Source organism: Osmerus mordax, chromosome 15 (genome assembly GCF_038355195.1).
Source record: "Osmerus mordax isolate fOsmMor3 chromosome 15, fOsmMor3.pri, whole genome shotgun sequence".
NCBI lineage: Eukaryota > Metazoa > Chordata > Actinopteri > Osmeriformes > Osmeridae > Osmerus > Osmerus mordax.
In genome coordinates, this window is record NC_090064.1 from 3,229,508 (window position 1) to 3,250,896 (window position 21,389).

Below are 21,389 nucleotides of genomic sequence, written 5' to 3' on the forward strand. Positions count from 1 at the left end.
TCGAACACACATTCATACTGTCTGACGTTTTTAAGAAAATTGAAAAAAAGGGTAGTGCTAAATGCACTCTCTGCATGAAGGAAATTAACTACAGTAGCAGAGGGGTGCATGCCCTGTTTGCACACTGTCAGACATCCATACACACAAACAGAGTGACCTCAATCTTATCAACTCAAAGTGTGGCTCAACTCCTCCGTAAAGAAGATCCTTTACCAGCTACTCAGAAACAGGCCTCAGCAGCAGAAAAGATCAGGGAAAGTGTTAAGCTTCCAGTGCCTATGTGTAATCGCATTGCTAATGGAGAGGTGTGTGTGTGTGTGTGCGCGTGTGTGTGTGTGTTGAAGACTAGTTAAACAAAAATAATTCAAATCACAAAATTTGTTTAAAATGAATCACTAAATTAGTAATATATGTATTTTCTTTCTCTATTTACAAGGCAATGGTCCTGGCAGTTATTGCTGAGCACTCTCTACCTCTGACAATGGCACCTGTGTTGGTGGAGTTAAGCCAGTGTCTAGCTGCAGACAAGGCAGCCCTCAGCCAAATTAAACTGTCCCGCACTATTTCCACTATTGCCACTATTTGGCCATACATTTGCGGAGAAAACATTCTCCAAATTACGACAATACCCCTTCTCTCTGAATGTGGATGAGAGTACCTCCAGTAGTAATAAGAAGGTCCTTTCTATGCTCGTCAGCCACTTCAACGAAGAGATGAATGAGGTTGTGGTTGAACACCTGGGCTCCCTTGAAGTTGTAAAAGTCAGTTCAGTCAGTTTGGAGAGGTTGATGTTTGACTTTTTTCAGAAAAACAACATTCCTTGGTCAAACCTAATCAGCATAATGCTAGACTCATGCAATGTGATGCGTGGGAGCAAATCAGGGCTGGAGACAAGGATCCGAGAGAGGCATTGTCCCACTCTGCTTGATGTGGATGGTGACTCTTACCATCACGTTCACAACGCTGCAAAGAGATTTGCAGAACCTTTTGAAAACTACTTGAAGCAGCTCTTTGCAGACGTACACACAGACCATCGATGGGCATCAGATCAGGTATCTGAACATGCATTCAATTTTTTATGAAAAATCATTTTCTAACTAGTCTATTAACTGTTTTCAGTGTTGCTAGTAGTGTAAGATATGTTATGTCTTTACTTACAGTTACAGTACAGCGTACCTGAAGGAAATAGCAGAGTTTCTGGACATACCTGCCACCAATCCCCAGCGATTTGTCTCCCATCGCTGGTTGTCAGCTTATGATGTAGGGATCAACACGAAAAGAATGTTACCTGTGTTCAGAGTGCTCTACTTTGGATTTATGGGAAAGCAGGACCAAGAACTGTACAACGAAATATTACAGAATCTGTACAGAGATCATGGTGTGAGTGACAAGGCTCAGCGAAGGGTTGAATTTATTCACCAGGATCTCTGCAAGAAGGGTATGTATATATTGTAACAGATTGTTATATGGTCAATAAGGAACTAAAATCCCACTATTGAATCTTAATATTCAGTAGTAAACATGATGTATGTGTCTGTCTATGTTAGAGAGAGATTACTAAAGTGTGTTGTACATCTATACCTACGGTTTTATGGTTATGATTTAGCAGACACTTTTGTCCCAAGTAAATCATTATTATTATATCTTATTAGCCTAAGAAGTACTCATACTGTTACAATCTTTGCAAAATTTTATGTATACCATTGGTATTGCACAAACTTTAAATGTGTATGCACTGTTATCTATATATTGTATCTTTGTTTTGTTTTTGAAGGAATGACTGACTTGGGGAAGAAAAGGAAGGCCCGAATTGTAAAGAAGATTTGGGTGGAAAACCAAAAAGTGGATCTTAATCTTAGTGTGTACCTTGGTGTCCTCCCAATTTTGAAGGAATACGTCATGGTCTTTCAAGTGAGTATTTTTCTATACAGTGTATGCAACTCAACATAGAAGTAAGATGATTCTGATGTCTATTGAAAAACAACAGCAAGTTCAGTCAGTTGTAAAAATTAGATTTTTATGTTCATTGAAGGGAAGTAAAACCTTGGTTCACAAGCTTCATGAAAAGCAACTTGAAGTGTTCATCAACTTTCTTGCCTGCTTCATCAAGCCCGAGCATCTGAAGACGTCGCCAAACAAATTGCTAGAATTGGACTTGGCCAATAACACACTTCACTCCCAGATTTATGTTGGGAAAGTCGCAGAAGACCTGATTGCAGCCCATCCAAAGCATCCGGTTAGTATTTTAAATTAAGTTTACTACTACTTTAATTTTCTTTCCGTTTTATCATTAGCGGTTCAGAACATCAGTATCCCTTCATGCTGCCACCTACTGGTTAAAAAATGCAACAGCGTAATCGCGAAAGGACAGCATATCGGACTAATGGAACATGTATTGTAATTACTCTTTCCATTTGATTGACTAATTTGTACATTTATATGTAGACTGGTAAAAGTGTTTAACATCTTGTACATTTAAAATGTATTTTTATTAATTGTTTAGGAAAGTAAAGATTATTTCATTTGGGGGGGAAAACAGTATTGAGAAACTTGCCATTGTGCTGCAGCCATGAAACCTGAGGATAAACATGTTTTTGTAGGTTATGTGTTGCAGATAATCATGGATTTTATTGGGAAGGTGACCAAGGCATATACAGCTTGTGGCAAGTACATGCAGAACAAACTACCTCTCAAAAGTAGGACCCTACAGGCCTTGTCCTCCATTGATCCTGTGGTGAGGGGCCATTCCCAGGCTGTTACTCAGCTGAAGGAGTTGGCTAGGATCATGAAGCATTTAGTGCCCCTAGAGAGTGACATCACCCAGGAGATCATAAGGTACAATGTGGACCCCAACCTGGCCAAGTATGAAGATGGAGATGACATTGTGACGTGGTGGGCCCATGTCATGAGTTTGGGGAAGTATACAGCTCTCAGCCAGGTTGTCAGAGGTGCCCTCTCCATCTTTCATGGGCCACTGGTAGAGTCCTCCTTTAGCCTCATGGGAGATGTGATGGACACTAAAAGATCTAACATGAAGATCTCCACCTTTGATGCAGTGCAGACTGTGAAGTATGTGCTGAGGTCCAGGGACAAGACTGGCATTGGCATGTTTAAAAGAGATGACATCAACATGGGGCCAGTTAATAAAATTCTCTGCCAGAACATTAGGGCTGCAGGGAGAAGGGACAAGACCGACAGAGAGAAGAGGACAGAGGCAAAGCAGAAGAGGCAGGCGGAGTATGGCTGCAGTGCCACATGTGAGAGTGCCGAGAAGGCCAAGACCACTGCTCTGGCCAAAGAGAGGCAGACACGTCCCAAACATGTTCAGAAAATGAATGCAGCCAGACCAAGGCCCAGGATACGTTGCAGGAGGTGGCCAGGAAGAAGAGGAAGGAGTAAAACGTGCTAGATAGTTTAATAAAAGTGTATGTTTCTGAATAAAAAATTAAATTGAAACTTCTAAATTAGTGTTGGTGTATTTTGATTTTCAGAATTTCATTTTACTCTGTGCCTATAGGGGTGGGCCGGGGATGTCGGGGGGTTGGTGGCAATGTAACTATATGGATATTTGCCACGGGGCAAGGGCTTCAATTACCTCTCTTTTTTGACCATACATGTGTTTGCATCCCTGATATGGGATCCATTGATTGGTTGACACGCGCCAGCGTTATAAAAAAATGGTATTTTCTCAAATCCTGAATCTCTTATGCTGCTCTTTGTTGCCCCTCGCTACCCCCCGGCTCCTCCCCCAAGTGCTGCACCACTGTTGGTGTGAATGTCCCTAAAGATTGAATTTTCTTGCTCTCCCTTATTCTTTGGAAATCAAGTATTTTATTTACACTTAGACGCATACATGTAATATCTGTCCCTCCCGTTCTCCTGCTTTGTTTCTCGCATTCGATTTTATCCCTGCTCTCTTCTTTCCTTTTTGTCAGTTTCCTCCTTCCTCCATCCTCCTAGGTACTCAGTTGTTGTACTTACAAGTCTGAAATGAGGGAGACTCTTCCTCAAGCCCAGAGTGGGCTTGAGCCCCAGCTGTGCAAACATACAATGTTCAGCCAGGACATAACTGTGTGTGTGTGTGTGTGTGTGTGTATGTTGAGTGAGAGAATGACTGTGAGCTTGAGGTGTGTGTGCTGCATACATGGTCTGTTGTGTCTCTGGCAATGTGCCTACACTAAGCACCTAGAACAATCTGTCTAGACTGGTGGGGTTTTGCGTAGTTTTCCCCTACTACTTGAGCAGACTCAAAGCGCACCATTGGTTTTACATTTACATTTTAGTCATTTAGCAGACGCTCTTATCCAGAGCGACTTACAGTAAGTACAGGGACATTCCCCCGAGGCAAGTAGGGTGAAGTGCCTTGCCCAAGGACACAACGTCAGTTGGCATGACCGGGAATCGAACTGGCAACCTTCGGATTACTAGCCCGACTCCCTCACCGCTCAGCCACCTGACTCCCAGGTTTTGGATGTGTCTGGCCGGGGCAAGGACAGACTGGTGGTTGAAACACAAATAAACCCCTTCAGTGTGGCCAGTTTCATCACCATAGCACCCTGACACGCACACACACACACTCTTTTTAACAATTGTCTCAATGTCACGCAGCAGGGCCTCTTCTCTAACTGGTCCACTGGCCCAAAATTGCACCACTCCTTTTGATCATGTCAACTTCAGCCCCCACAACATTTACCTCTGCCATGATTTATTTCCATTGAAGCTGTTTGCCATTGTTTGTGACCCCACTAATGAGGCTACCAAACAAGAAGCTCCTTCGACTCTAGTTTTATAATAACAACCTCCATTTCACATTCTGGGTAAATTCTCTTTTAAAAAAAATTCTTATTGCCTAAGCAGTTCCACTTAACAATTGAAAACTGTTGAGTATGGGGTTATCGAATTTCAACTACCATGTGTGGTTAAATAGATATATAAAGAGAAGGTGTGTGCTGTTTGCATAGACAGTGTTTATTAATCTCTGAAAAACGTGATGAGATTTTCTCTGTATGCATGCTTTTATGGATGCATTTACGTATTCCTGGAGATGTAAGGATGGCTGTCACCCTGCCCCCACCGCTCATATGCTAAAATCTGGAGTTGCTGGACGGAGAAAACGTTTTCCTCCCAAAACTTTTTTTTGGACAAGGTAGTTAAGGCAGCAGGCGTGTTTTGCTTAGGCGGCAAAACACTTTGTTTTAGTCTACAAATATTCTCTTCAGGGAAAGCCAGAGATTAATTCAAGCTGTAGCGGGGTGTGGTCATTTAAGAATATATGTAATTGATCTATAATCAAGTATTGAGTTATCGGGGCACCACCTAATCAGCATTCTGAAGGAATTAATTCGTTCTGAGAGTAGAGCAGAGCAGATAACATGAGTGAACAAATTATGTGAGATATGATTTATTGAAGTAAATGGACATATAATGAACAGTACTGGATGTTATTGTCTTAGTATTAGAGTTGGATAACAAATTGAACAATTACAACGATGGAAAGTTGAAAGGAATGGGAAGAGGGGGAAAGAATAGGGCCTTGTCTAAACTGGAAGAGTCCAGTGGTGAAACAATAGTTCGTTTTGTGTAGTCTAATCAAACACACTCAATATAAATCTCTTCATGCAAATGTCATGAGTAAGAAATATAGCTAGCCACATTTACTTTTGTTGATGTTTGGGTCGAAGTGGAGTCTGTTTAAGTCTAGGTCATAGATAAATGTGTATAACCTTTTGAATGCCTATCCGGTATCCCTGGACTCGATATCAATGGACTCAACAAGTGATTATACGTTGTTGGTTTTTATAATCTGAATAAATGGGGAGTGTCTTGATGTAGGTGAGACAGTTCATTGGTCACATCCTTGGCTTGGGGGTTGTCCAAGCTGATTCACTGAGGTGTGAATGGAATGTAACTTTTAAGATTGTGGCCTTAAAATGTTCATACCTTGCATACTTCATAATGTATCTACACAACATTGATATATGGTTTTTGATACAAATTGCGCTTTGATGTTGGCCTGGTCAACTGCAGTGTGAGGGAATTATTTACATTAGGGACAGGCGGATCCCACACCTCGGGCATTACACGACAGATGGTGGGTTGGCTTATCCCTGACCTGTCTGCCAGCTAACAGTTGCAGAGAACTTTTACAGTTGATTTGCTTGACTTTTGTTGGCCATTCCAACACAGGACCCAGCTCACTCAGTACAGAGATCCAAAAGAATGGCTCTCGGATATCTATAACGATTTATCAACTAGTCATCATTGTGGGCCAATAAATTTGATCGATCACTGAATTCCTGCTCACCTTAATCTCCCATAGGCAATGTCCTCTAAAAGCGCTGAAGCAGCAATTGATCACCGATAGTATATGACAAATATATATCACATTCGGCATAACTAATTTGTGGCCCAAATTCACAGGTTTTGTTTCTGGCTAAATAGGCTAAAGTGAGACAATTTGCATAATGTATAGATAGCCTATACAATTTACTCCCAATGTAGATCAAGTAAAACTTATTTGAGTAGCCAAAACACGAAGCACACATTGTGAACAACCAAAGTAAGTGCCAAAGGGAAGAACCATAAGAGCATGTAGTTAAACAAGTTACAATTAAACAACATGAAACGCTATAAGTGCAAGTGTACCTGTGGAAAAAGCAAGCAACAATAATAAAAACAATATATCACAGCGAGTACAAAAATGTAAATCAGTTACCACTAACCACAAGAGCAACAAGTCTCTAAGCAAGAGTCATTGTGATCCTTGAGGAAACTAACATTGGGTCAAGCAAACCATTCCTAAGTACCGTTGTACTCAACGAGTGCGTCTTGAGCCTTTTCTTGAAGGTGGAGAGATAGTCAGTGTCTCTGATGGAGGTGGGGAGTTGATTCCACCACTGGGGGGCCAGACAGGAGAAGAGCTTGTATTGGGATCGGGCGGTCTTGAGCGGTGGGACCACCAGGCAGTTGTCTGAAGAAGACCGTAGGTGACGGGTGGGGGTGTAAGGCTGCAGGAGAGACTTGATGTAGACGGGTGCAGTCCCACTGCTCGGAAGGTCAGTACCAGGGTCTTGAATCTGATACGGGCCATGATAGGTAACCAGTGGAGAGAGATGAGGAGCGGGGTAACATGGGAGCGTCTGGGTAGATTGTAGACCAGGCGGGCTGCTGCGTTCTGAATCCTCTGAAGAGGGCGGGTTGCACATGCTGGGAGACCAGCGAGTTGCAATAGTCCAACTTGGAGAGGACAAGTGCTTGGACTAGCAGCTGGGTGGAGTGCTCAGACAGGTATCTCCTGATCTTCCGGATGTTGTAGAGGGTGAATCTACACGACCGGGAGACTGCAGCAATGTGGGCCGTGAGGGAGAGCTCGTCGTCCATGGTAACCCCAAGGTTCCTGGCAGAGGATGAAGGGGTCACCGTCGCAGATCCCAGAGAGATCGTGGGAGATGGAGGGTTTAGCCGGGATGATGAGAAGTTCTGTTTTGGCGAGGTTCAGCTGGAGGTGGTGCTCGGTCATCCAGGCAGAGATGTCTGTGAGGCAGGCCTCAATCCTAGCTGAGATCCCCGGATCGATCGGGGGGAACGACAGGTACAGCTGCGTGTTGTCAGCGTAGCAGTGGTAGGAGAAGCAATGCATGCACTTTCTCTCCGCCTTTCAGTCACTCAAGTCTCGCCGTATCACATCTCAAAATATTGTGTAGGCCTACGCATGGCTTTACCATTTGGGTGATAACATTTATCGATTTAGTAATTTGCCTGGCCTCTATAACAAGTCAGGTCCATGATGGTACAAATGGGGGTTGTGTGAACAGAAGTGAATAATATCCCTGTAAGACCCAAACATCTTTTTTGTTTTGTTTTTTTTGTCAGATGATGTTGTAAGAGTCTTCTGATGAAGATAAAGAAGGATTAATTCCAAAAATATGTTTTTGTACGTTTTTAGGGAAACGTAATAATGCAACGTTGGACCTAGTTGGGAGCAGAATTTCAGCATTTGCTCTCAAATTGTCAGAATAAATACACAAAACAACTAATGGTTAATTTGGAGTGTGGATTGCTTACATAGCACTATAACAGTACATTTCATTAATAATAATCACCCAACAGTCATATTTTGATGAATCAGAATTTATGGAAGAAAAAATAAAATGGATAAATATTATAAAAACAGAATGAAAACTTCAAAGACCCCCGGGGTCCATTGTTCACGTGCAATGGTAGTCCCAAAAGCAGTTCCTTTCCTCTGAAAAGCAGAGACGGAGATTGCACTTTCTGCAGAGCGTATTAGAATATCCTTCTATACAGTGTCTGCAGCGTCCTCTCGTTGTCTTCACTGGAAATGTGCGACCATTTCCCTGCGCACATCCTTTGGTGGTTCACATGCCCTCTTGGCTGGGACCCCATTTGGTGGACCCCATTACCTGAGGATGGTCTCTTCTGAGCAGTCACAGGTCTCTGAGGTGTCACAGTTATCGATGTCAACGGGCTCCCACTGGCTGAAGATGGCCACCCTCTCCTTGGTGTGTTGACAGCTGTGTTTGTCAGGATGAGAGAGGAAGCTAGTTGTGCCTGAAACAGTCTCCTGTTCAACATCTTTTTCTTGGGAATATTGAGAGCCTTGCAGTCCCTTTTGTAGAGGAGACAGGCGTTGATCACAGCAATGATAATAGTGTGCCAGAAGATGTAACTATCAGCGGCGCAATTTCATGAGGAACTTGTATTTGGCTCCAAATTAGTCCAACAAATCCACACCGCCCATGTATTTGTTGTATGCACCCACAATATAAGGCCTCTCAACTTCAATGTAAGATTTGGTGGCTTTGTTCCAGCGTTGAATCTTTTGCACAGGATCAATGCCAGCAAAGGATGACACAAGTGTGACTGCCCTGTTGTCATATCACTTGACAGTGCATATGTTGTGGTTTGGTTGGCTTGTGTTGGTTTGCTCAATGTCTTTACCATCATCATCATTAGTTGGACAATCAGTGAGTCTCTGATTCTCTTTTTCCACTTCCTCAACATTTTCAACCACTTGCTCATCACTCGAATCACTGGTGTCTGATTCCATATCAACATCACTTTCTCCATTTTGGATAGCATCAATGACATCATGCATACTGAAGTAAACTCTCCTTGCTGGTGTCATTCTATGACACCAGCAAGGAGAGTATGTTCAAGTATACCTAATTCCAATGCAAACTAGAGAGGGTACAATTTCTGGGGAAATTGTAGGGTTGCTTGCGTCAGTTGCAGGTGGGTCCGTCCTCTAAGTTTTTCCCTTCTAGTGATATTTTCAAGCATTTAGCCTACTCATATTGCATATTTCATTAAGAACACCCTTTGAAACAGCTGCGAACCCCCTTTGAAACAAGCTACTGTAACAACGTTGTCACTGGCAGTGTGGAATCGCGATTCAAACGGTACCGTCTGCTAACTGAAAATATGCCCCCAAAACGTAAATAAGTTTGACATTAATGTAGAGGGAAATGGCTAATTCAAAATAAGTTTGCTAGAGGCAAGCTAGCTGCTGTTGCTCCACATTTCACTGATTGTTTGAAAGCACCGGAAATGAGAATGTTTCTTTTGACGTAAAGTTTAGCTGTGGCTTTGAAGACAGTACGACACACTGCCAGTGGGCGAGCCGAGTCTGACTGAGGCTAATGTCAAAACAAGCCGCGGTGTCACTCAAATTCCAAGTTTTACACAAATCACGAACATATGCTGACCCGCTGGCCATCTTCGCAATCGCCATATCTTTAAAACACTGCCCCCCTCCTGTTTATTTATGTAGAATTGACCCTGGTACGAAATTAAGAAAATACTCATCAGAGATCGACAACAGCTGACACAATCGTCAACGGAGGCTGACGGGGCTCTCACGTAGCAAACCCAGACATCCCAACTTGCAGAGACTCATTTCCGGGAGGTAGCTCACCTAAATAAAAAATCAGAGATGGCAGTTCCACTCGAAATTGCTTTCTCAACAAAACCCAATGGTTGGTCATTTTGGTGGTTGGCATTTTTCACTCATAATCCAAGCTCCAATTTGCGTGCTAGAACGTCTCTATCACGTTGTATCCATGCGTCGTTGCTAACGTGTGCTGACGTAGTGATGTAGGCTAGCACTAGTACCCTTCGTTGACAGAAGACACTTTTTGCCACAAAAACGTTGTAACCTCCTAAACTGTGCAATGGAGTGTAAATAAAAATACAAGCAACTCAATCGCTACCAAGACGAAACTTTTGACACCTAGGTTGTGTATGTAGTCCAAATATTGACTGAGGCTTGGGGGCAAAAATAAATAATAATAAATATATATGTGAGAGAACAAAGGTTGTGCTCTCGCTGAAGGCTTGCGCACACCCAATTAATCTTATTCATGCAATACATTCCACTGAAGGCACACAATACTGTCTGGCTAGCCTAATGTGCTCTCTACTTAACATTCTAAAAGTAAGATACAACCCCCCCAGACCTCTTACATCCCCATATTGCAGAACATTCACACCTGTCCCTGAACAATGCACCATACATGCAACCCCCACATTCCAAAATATTTACACTTGTCCCTGAACAACCATCCTCCAAAGCATTCAACAAACAGTATCTGCCTTGTGCAACAAGCAGATATTTGGGCAAACAAGCAAAGTCCAGATTTAAAAAAACAGTTGACTATATTTCACTTCTAACATAGAAATAACATTGATTTAGAAATCTTCAAATCTGGTCTAAACTGAAAATTATAACAAATAACCCATTTGTGAAGTGTGAATCATCAAATACATTATATTTCTGTAAGTATTTATCTTGTATCTGAACATTCGAGAAGTGTAATGTCTCCATGTAGAGTGCAAGGTGCAATTGCTATTTTAGCTACCATTTTGACCCAACGTTGTAAAATTACAACAAAGACAAAACAAGCTGAAAATCAAATGTGATGCATGAATTCCACAATAACTTAGTATTTACATGGACTACATATTCTAACAATCACCCAAAAAAACAAACATGGAATTTACTTACTTAAATGTTGATATATCCAGTCCAATGAAACAAGGAGATTTGCTTCCAGGAAAGTTGGCTGGTGGAATGAGTTCATGGCCTTATAGCCAGATCTATATACACATTTAGTATCCAATGGCATTGCAAGGCAATACAATAAGACCCAATGGCTATGAAAATGTGGTCTTTAAAATTTTGTTTTTGGAAAATGTGTTTTTTGGACAACTAAAGGTGACGTTGTAATATTATAACAAGGGGTCTTACAGGGATAATGAGTATGGAGAGATTAAGACAACCTACATTCATAGATTCAGTCTGAGATGAAAGTTGACCAATGTAGAGATTAGAGCCCGACCGATATATCGGCGGGCCGATATTATCGGCCGATATTAGACATTTTCCAAACTATCGGCATCGGCATTTATAATGGCCGATAAATTAATATTAATATGTTTTTATTTATTTTTTTATAGTGTTTTTGTTCAAAGGACTTTAAGTTTCATATCTTAAGTTTGTATTTTTATACATTTTATTTATCAGAACTTTAATATATTTTTATGTTCGTCTGTTCTGATGTGACAATAAAACAAACAAGTTTATTTTTAAACTGCATTATCATATTCTTTAGTGAGGAAATATTAACAGGAGTCAGATGACTGAGTGGTTAAGGAAGCGGGCAATTAATCAGAAGGTTGCCGGTTCGATTCCTGGCATTGTCAAATGACGTTGTGTCCTTGGGCAAGGCACTTCACCCTACTTGCCTCTGGGAATTTCCCTGTACTTACTGTAAGTCGCTCTGGATAAGAACGTCTGCTAAGAATGACTAAATGTAAACTACAAATAACTCATGTTAGGGAAATCAGTTTGTTTTGTTACACGTTTCTGGATTTTTTAACTACTTTTTTATATCGGCCTATATCGGAATATCGGATTTTTAAATCAACAAATATTTGTATCGGTATCGGCCTTAAAAATCCTTTATCGGTCAGGCTCTAGTAGAGATGCAAAAAAACTACATGTATGGAGACACCTAACTCCACCCAAGGATTGCATATAGCAGTGGCTGTCAGTGCATGTTTGTCTGAGGTCTCAAGAGCACCTGAGCAATGCAAAGTCAGTTGTTTGTTAATAAATGTTTTGACAATTTGCTTTTCTGATAATGACCTATGGGCATTCACTTACCAAGTAGGAAACAAATTTTCAGCGAAATGATCCTTATCATGTGCTGTGGGTGCAATGCTCTGGTTGTTTGCCACAGGCTCATTTAGCTCTCCCGTCTACAGTGCTGCACAGCCATGTAGTGTCTCTTTTTGGAGCAAACAGCAGCAGCGTACTCATACCCGGACAGCGTTATATCCAAAAGAAATCTGCTGAAAGCGATTGAAGAGAAAAAGCTGAAAAGAATCCCAATGAGATGGTTTTCCAAAGGAGATGCAGCAAAGTTCTTTCAATGGGAAATGTATACTGTTTTGTAGTTCTGTAGTCTTAGACCAGCTGTAAGGGATTTAATATTGGCCAAACTAATTTCCCTATGTTTGCAGGAAGAGGGGTAAACTGAAGAGTGTATTAACATTAACCAAATTATTTGAGACACACTTGTTCCGGGAGTACAACAGTCCTTAAGAAAGATTTGTTGGATCAGATGTTAGTTTATTTCCTCCAGGAACACAATGACACTTATTGAGGCAAGTGCAACACTTGTTGCACTTGTTGGTTAGTTGTAACTGATTTAACTACTTGTACTCTCTGTGAATTATATTATTGTTGCTTGCTTTCCTCCAGGTACACTCTAGTAATTTCGAGGATCATGTTGTTAAATTGCTTTTCACAATGTATGCTTCATGTTTTGGCTACCCGCAATGTTTTTGGGGCTATCTCGTTGTTTATGATCATCGACCTATGCACTTTTTGTAAAGCTCTCTCTTGTAAGTCGCTTTGGATAAAAGATGAATACATGTAAATTATGCCAATACCAATTAAAATTGCAGTTATTTGACTATAGGTTAAAGCAGAGCAAGAATGGTCAAAGGATGGTTAAATTAAATAGATATTTAATAACATTACAAATGAATGAAATCAATTGTAAGGCAAACACATTACAAAATAAAGGCTTTAAATGTTACCTACTCTACCATGATTATTGTAAATCAGAGAGAGAAAGAGTCCAGCAACTGTTTGTCCAGCAACTCCAGATTTTAACATATGAGCGGTGGGGGCAGGGTGAAACCCAACTTTAAGGGAGTCAGATGGCTGAGCGGTGAGGGAGTCGGGCTAGTAATCTGAAGGTTGCCAGTTCGATTCCCGGACGTGCCAAATGACGTTGTGTCCTTGGGCAAGGCACTTCACCCTGCTTGCTTCGGTGGGAATGTCCCTGTACTTACTGTAAGTCACTCTGGATAAGAGCGTCTGCTAAATGACTAAATGTAAATATAACTTTAGAACCAGCTTAAATCCGCATACAGGAAACTTGTCACTTGTAAATATCTTTACTTAAGTGTCACAACTTCACTTGTACGTACTGTAAGGAGTACTGTAATTAACTGTCCTATCCCTCTCTGCAGCACCGTCAACGGTACGGGCTCTGCATCAGCCCCCTGTTCCCGTTCCTGTTCCACGTCCAATGGCCTTAATATTGAGGGCTCATCCTCCCACAGTGGCCCCTCAACTGCCCTTGACTCTACTCCAGTCATCAACGGAGACGCTGTGTCAATCACCCCTGCCCACCAGGGGTGCCCGAAACCCGCTGACAGTGAAGTAGGAAATATGACAGGTAAGACAATATCTTTGTAATTGTGAATTTGAATGCACAATATACTATAGGTCCAAAAAATTGCAAACTGTCAAATATTATGGTGTGTCAGATTTAAGTCCTATAATTGGCACAATCTGAGAATGAACACACCACAAATATATCAAAGAAATGCATTCTATCTATATACAGTATCAAAAGGAAAACAAGTCAAATCAACTAAATTTGTATTTGTATAGCCCTTTTTACAAGCAATATCACAGAGGGCTTCACATATGCCCATAGAACTGCCCCTCAACCAACCTAAACCCTCGAGGAAGACAAGGAAAAACTCCAAGGAAAACTCATTTGAGAACCTTGGGAGGAGCAATTTAGTGAGGGATTCCCTCCTCCAGAGACGGTTGGTGAAAGAGAAGTGCAGAACACAGACTAAACATAGTTATACATCAAGAAACATGCCAATGGGTGTTGAAACACAGAAATACAAAGTTCAACTCGGATGAGAGTTGTCGAATCAATTTAAGCAGTGTCAATTTGGCAGTGGTAGCCACAGGGCTGGGGGCGTGTGATCGGCGCAGCATAATTTTACATTTACATTTTAGTCATTTAGCAGACGCTCTTATCCAGAGCGACTTACAGTAAGTACAGGGACATTCCCCCGAGGCAAGTAGGGTGAAGTGCCTTGCCCAAGGACACAACGTCATTTTGCACGGACAAGAATCGAACCAACAACCTTCTGATTAATAGCCCGACTCCCTAACTGCTCAGCCATCTGACCCCGCATCACAGGACAGCCAGGTAAATGGATGGACAGGAAGGGACCAGGAACTCCCTGCTGTCCGTCAAAGGACACCAATGTCCGCTTGGCGACTACGTCTAGCGTTGGCAGACCGGCGACCAGGCAGACGTTGACAGCTCAACCCCCCACACTACAAGGGAGGTGCGGAGGGAGGACATAGAGCAGACCCTCCAGGAATTCGCGATGTTGCGATCGCACCAATTCACGCAAATTCAACGATTCCCCGGAAATTCAGCGCGACGTTGCAATTTTAACCAATCACCGCAATTTTCCCGCAACTTTGACCAATCATCGTCATCTCCCACAACTCTCTCCAGTAGGGGTTAAATCCAGCGTTGCGCCTGAACGCGTTCATTGAACGAAAGTTCATGAACTCGTTGATAATTTTGGTGAACGTGAACTGCACGTACTGTATTACTGCCTGATGAACGATACTGTGAACGCGTTCATTCTGGTGTCTGTGAACTCTTTCACTCTTTTTAATTTCGTTCAATAAGGTGCCAGATTTTTTACGAGGGTATACAAATACATTTTGATTTGATAAGCTAGACGGAAAAATTCGGAAAATGCGGAAAGGTTTAGTGATCCACCAATTACGGTCAAAAGATTTTGTGGACTTTTTGAGACTGAGTTTCCTCTGAATACCATGGAGCCATTTTCTTATCTTTTCTTTTCCTAGGTTTGAGTGGGGAAACAGAGTCTAGCTATAGCTGAAGAACCATAATAAGATCGCTAGTTTTAGCATTTAGTGATTTATTTGGGACGTCAAGTGCTTCATTGGCTAATATACTACCAGGAGCACTTCCTAGTAGTATATTAGCCAATAACAGGGCTGTGTTTGAGGTTATGCTATGGCTATTAGTAATTTTCTGACAGCCTCCAGGGCTCTGGCATAGTTCCATTTTGAAGTCTCTGCAGGTTGGGATGTCTGCATAAGGTTGGAACAGCACCTCTTTTCAGCAACAGCTTCATAGCAAAGCCTGGGACAATTACATTTTCCCAGGTTTTCAAAACTGTCCTGGGTGAAATCGAGCAAATGTGTAATTGAGGGTCAAACTGCACAGGGACCTTCTCATAGACAAACATCACAGCCCGTCGAGTGTTTGGTTCCTTAAGGCCAATTTATACTTCTGTGTTTCTACGGAGACGGAGACAGGGAACGCCCTCTCCGTCAAGGAATGCCCTCTCCGAGCCCCTCGGAGAGCTCTACGTGCACCTCCTGATTTTCCTGACTATCCGTCCGTCCGTCCGTCATTTTACGGATACCCCTTGGCTGTGATTGGTCCGTATTAAGAACCGCTTACGTCAGGGGCGGGGGCGGGGTTGCCGTGACCAACAAGACGGAACAGAATCCTTTGACCGCCATTGCTGTAAGTTTACAATTCACATTTCAGCTAAACAGTACATGTAAATCAGCATCTGAATTAAAATGTGAAGAGAAATGGGCAGTGTAGTTGCTGAAAATGTGCTTATTTTATTGATGAAACGGCTAATTTGTAAATTTGCTCTGCACCTACTCTTCTGGTAGTGAAGTGTTTTCAGCACCCACAGCCTTCGGAGTACTATAAATTCAACCAATCTGTCCAACTCCGTCTGTCCGTAACTGAGTCGGAGAAGTATAATTCGGCCTTTAGGAAGACTCTGAAAAGTTTCAGCATTCCCTGTACAGCCTGGAACACAGCATTTATTACGGTGGTCAATTTTTTATATCCTTTAAAAACTTCCAAACTTTCTCATCCAAGCTCAAAAAGCTGTAATTCAGTCATATTTTCACACATCAAGGTGAAACTTTGCAGGGTACTGTAAGGGGGATGTCACCTTAGAGCCTATTAGGTTTGAAAAACCATCATTCAAAATGACATTTGATTTAGTGACACAAACATATTGAGGCAATGTGGACAGTTACATACCCCTTTCAGCCATTTTGTATTTGATTCAACTGTCTTAAGTAACGTTTTTAAATACATCAATGATACATATCTGTACAAAATCAAGTTCAAGTCAATTTGATCTTTTGTTTACATTTTATTCCCAAATTATCACTGTACAGGAAAATCCATCATGGCGGACCTTATGGGGCCTTGAGGCTTTTTTGTTCCCCATGAGAAATAAGGCATGTACACCAAGTTTCAGAAGAATTTGAGCTATGGGGTGGAAATGCCATCACTTTGAAAATCAGACTTTAGGGCGTGGCCTGTGGCACCCCCTACAGTCGAAGTTGTCCCATATTTGGTGTGGGGGTACCCACTCGGATGTAGTATCAATGTGCCAAATTAGAAAATGTGTGACCAATAACATTTTTAGTTATTCTGGCGCAAGGAGAAAATTAATATTAATAATAATAAAAATATAGCTGCAAGCAGGGATGCGGGTTCCTCCGCAAAATGGCAAAATATTATAAACATGTACACTGTACAAGATCAAGAGCTGGACAACAAGGGAGCAAAACTACTTCATGTTTGGCCAACAACAGGCTGAATGGGGATTTGAACTCATGAGCATAAGGTTACAAGTCAGTCTCTCTATCTTCTCTGCTACACACCAACTGTTGTGATCGTAGGAATAGAAAGGACAGAGTATTAGCTTTGGTCAGGTTTGGGACAAAGGTTAAGAAACGGTTGACATTTCAAGGTAAAATTGCATGAAATTGCGCATGGTACATCAAAATGATGTCACCTTGAAGCCAATAAGGTTTGAAAAACCCATCCATCCATCATCTTCCGCTTATCCGGGGGTCGGGTCGCGGGGGCAGCAACCTAAGCAGGGAGGCCCAGACTTCCCTCTCCCCGGCCACTTCCACCAGCTCTTCCTGGGGGACCCCGAGGCGTTCCCAGGCCAGACGAGAGACATAGTCCCTCCAGCGTGTCCTGGGTTTTCCCCGGGGCCTCTTCCCAGTGGGACGTGCCCAGAACACCTCACCAGGGAGGCGTCCAGGAGGCATCCTTATCAGATGCCTGAGCCACCTCAACTGGCCCCTCTCGACGCGGAGGAGCAGCGGTTCTACTCTGAGCCCCTCCCGGATGACCGAGCTTCTCACCCTATCTCTAAGGGAGAGCCCAGACACCCTGCGGAGAAAACTCATTTCGGCCGCTTGTATTCGCGATCTCGTTCTTTCGGTCATTACCCACAGTTCGTGACCATAGGTGAGGGTAGGAACTTAGATCGACTGGTAAATAGAGATCTTCGCCTTTCGACTCATCTCCTTCTTCACCACGACGGACCGATGCAGAGCCCGCATCACTGCGGACGCCGCACCGATCTGCCTGTCGATCTCACGCTCCATCCTTCCCTCACTCGTGAACAAGACCCCGAGATACTTGAACTCCTCCCCTTGGTACAAGATCTCCTCCCCGACCCGGAGATTGCACTCCACCGGTTCCGGTCGATAACCATGGCCTCAGATTTGGAGGTGCTGATTCCAATCCCAGCCGCTTCGCATTCGGCGCTCCAGTGAGAGCTGAAGGTCACGGCCCGATGAAGCCAACAGGACCACATCATCTGCAAAAAGCAGCGACCCGATCCTAAGGTCACCAAACCGGACCCCCTCAACGCCCTGGCTGCGCCTAGAAATTCTGTCCATATAGGTTATGAACAGAATTGGTGACAAAGGGCAGCCCTGGCGGAGTCCAACCCTCACCGGGAATAAGTTCGACTTTCTACCGGCAATGCGGACTGTAAGGATGAGATCTCTCAGCAGGCAGGCCGGAAAGAGTCACGACAATTATAAAAAGGGTTGACTCGGTTTTATTAGCTCGACGTCGGATCATGCCACCAATCCACAACAGAGTGGCTAGCATGAGTGAGAAAACATGTCTCTCAGAAGTCCTTTATATATGGCTGGACTGTACAAATATAGTTACCCCCACAACATCTCCTTAAACGGTACACATCCCACAACTTGATGCACAGAAGAAACAACACACAGGTGATGCGGTCATCAATCATTGCTTGTACTACTTTCTGCATCTTGCACTTAACCTAAGTTGACCAGAGCACATTCCTTGATCTATATGTGTATTGTCCAAGGCTTGCTCCGTGACCTCTTGACCACAGCAAGAGACAACCTCACACATGTATAGAAAATCTGCGTATCACGGACCAAACTCTGGCACCGGTCGTACAGGGACCGAACAGCCCCGATCAGGGAGTCCGGTACCCCGTACTCCCGGAGTACCCCCCACATGAGCCCCCGAGGGACACGGTCAAACGCCTTTTCCAAATCCACAAAACATGTGTAGACTGGTTGGGCGAACTCCCATGCACCCTCCAGAACCCTGCCGAGGGTATAGAGCTGGTCCACAGTTCCACGGCCAGGACGAAAACCACATTGCTCCTCCTGAATCCGAGGTTCGACAATCTGACGGACCCTCCTCTCCAGAACCCCTGAATAGACTTTCCCAGGGAGGCTGAGGAGTGTGATCCCCCTAAAGTTGGAGCACACCCTCCGGTCCCCCTTTTTAAGAAGGGGAACCACCACCCCGGTCTGCCAGTCCAGAGGCACTGTCCCCGATGTCCACGTGATGTTGCAGAGTCGTGTCAACCAAGACAGCCCTACAACATCCAGAGCCGTAAGGAACTCCGGGCGGACCTCATCCACCCCAGGGGCCCTGCCACCGCGGAGCTTTTCAACCACCTCGGCGACCTCAGCCCCAGAGATAGAAGCCCCCCCCCCCAATGTCCCCAGACTCTGCTTCCACGTCGGAACGCGTGTTGGTGGGATTAAGGAGGTCTTCAAAGTATTCCTTCCACCGATCCAGGACGTCCCCCATCGAGGTCAGCAGCACACCATCCCCACCATATACAGCGTTGACAGTGCACTGCTTCCCCCTGCTGAGTCGCCGGATGGTGGTACAGAACCTTTTCGAAGTCGTTCGCCGGAGGTGGGAGTTGAAGCTCCTTCTGACAGGGGATTCTGACAGCCGTTTGAAAAACCATCAGTCAAAATTATATTTGATTTATTGACACAAAGATATTGAGGCAATGTGGACATTTACATAAATACACCCCTTTCAGCCATTTTGTATTGCATTTCTTATTCCATTTCACCCTATATAACAGGGGTGGGGAACGTCCGGCCGTATGCGGCCCGCGGAATCATTTGGTCCGGCCCGCCATGGCACTGCAGGAACCATATTATTAGGTGCATTATTCGTTGGCAGCAGCACTATTTTAATATGTGGAGGAGGACCGTGGAGACGTGCAGCGTTGCGTACCAATGTACCAAAACATTTTCTCTGCGCGCGAGCATTAAGTGTGGAATTCCTTTCTAGCAAATCAAACCCAGAATACGTTGTTGGTTTGGGCTAAGCCCCCAATGTTTACAACGTATGGCTCCGCGCCTGATTAACCATTTAATTCGTCCGGGCCCGCCCGCGGGACCGAAACACTGCCCCCTACTACCCCTGTTACTACGCACTAAATGTTAATAAATATATATGTTTTAGACTACTACACATGTTATACATCATTGGAAAGCTACGATTCTTGTGCTTGTAGATATGTAAACCATTTCAAGATCGAGTCACAACAACAAGTTTAGTCAACGTCTTTGTCCAGTCACCACTTTGGTGTTGTTTACAAAGCCAAACGTCTCTACTTACCCTCAAAGGTTCTGTGTCGTCCAGGTATGCAAACAACACATCAAAACTTGATCTGCGTACATTCCCAAGGGTTCAAAGTATCTAACCATGTAAAGTAATTCGTCCAAATACAATGTTTTACGTTCATGAATAGCCATTATCCTTTGTTTCATTATGCAAGTTAGCCGACGGAAGAAACAACTTGTTCACATAAAAGTGTTCTTTTCTCCGGTTAGCAACGGAGTATTTCCGATATGAAGGCATCAAAATGTCCGTTGAACCCTCCCCTTTTGATTGACACCTTGTTTGACCCAATAGGAGCTTCCATGCCCCGTTGACAGCCCTCTAAAGCCAACTAGGTCTGTGCGTCCTGCCCCCCCCCACACACACACACTCGTTCTAAACTAATTTCTCGAACTGGCTTCGACTGGCTCTGAAATTAGCTCGTTAGCCTTGTAGCTGACAGCTAGCTGAAAATGCCAATACCTCATTTGTATGCGTCTGTGGAGCCTTCAGAATAACAGTCGATTGCGCAATATGGTTGACAGAATCAGTTTTCTTTGTGCGCCAATCCTGGGAATCAGATAAAGCACTCCAATGTGTTCATGCTTCAATTTTTGTGTTTCAGTAATACTAATTAGGGATTTAGCTATTATATATGATAGTTCTAAGTACCACCTTTCATTAGAGATAACAATTATGAAAAATAATACCTTTTATCCTGAGTATTTGACCTTGGTTACAAAGGGTCATTTTGGAGTCTCCAAAAGGTCCTTTTAGAAAATGCCTGGATGTACTCTTATAAAAACATGTGTCAAATATGAATATATTGTGGTATTATGTTTGACTTTTGATTTGAATTGGGTAAGGCTTCAACCTGTGGTCCAATTTAGTCTTCCAGCTAATACCTACCACCTCTAGGCCTCTTCAGGCCTCTGTTTTCAAAACAAAATCTAGGCGGAAATAGACATTTTCACTTTCCTTGTGTTCAAGCTTCTATTACTCAACACTAGTAGGACTGACAGGGGTCCTGACAACAGGGGACATAACTTCAGTGTCAGCTTTCAAAAGAGATCATTTACATGCATGTACTCCAAATGGTTCAAGAACAGCTTCCAATTTACTTTGGGTATGCTGTTTAGGCGTTTTCAGTCAAATTTAACTGGATTTTGAAAAGGTTAACACTCAGATCGATAAGCAGTCTCAAAAATTGTAGCAATATAAAAAAGAATACAATCCCTTTCCGTAATCATGATA

The 21,389-nt window shown here is 43.2% G+C and overlaps 1 protein-coding gene across 3 annotated transcripts in view; it reads left to right on the forward strand.

Annotated features, from left to right (window-relative positions):
- LOC136957792 (NEDD4-like E3 ubiquitin-protein ligase WWP1) overlaps positions 1-21,389 on the forward strand; it is a 103,836-nt gene that overhangs the window by 40,971 nt on the left and 41,476 nt on the right. For 2 of the 3 annotated variants that reach the window (XM_067251973.1, XM_067251974.1), the window contains exon 8: positions 13,567-13,775. In XM_067251973.1, the coding sequence (XP_067108074.1) occupies positions 13,567-13,775 (209 nt within the window). Of the gene's footprint in view, positions 1-1,890; positions 1,912-13,566; positions 13,776-21,389 lie in introns of those variants that run through there. The other variant, XM_067251975.1, reaches the window with a different exon arrangement.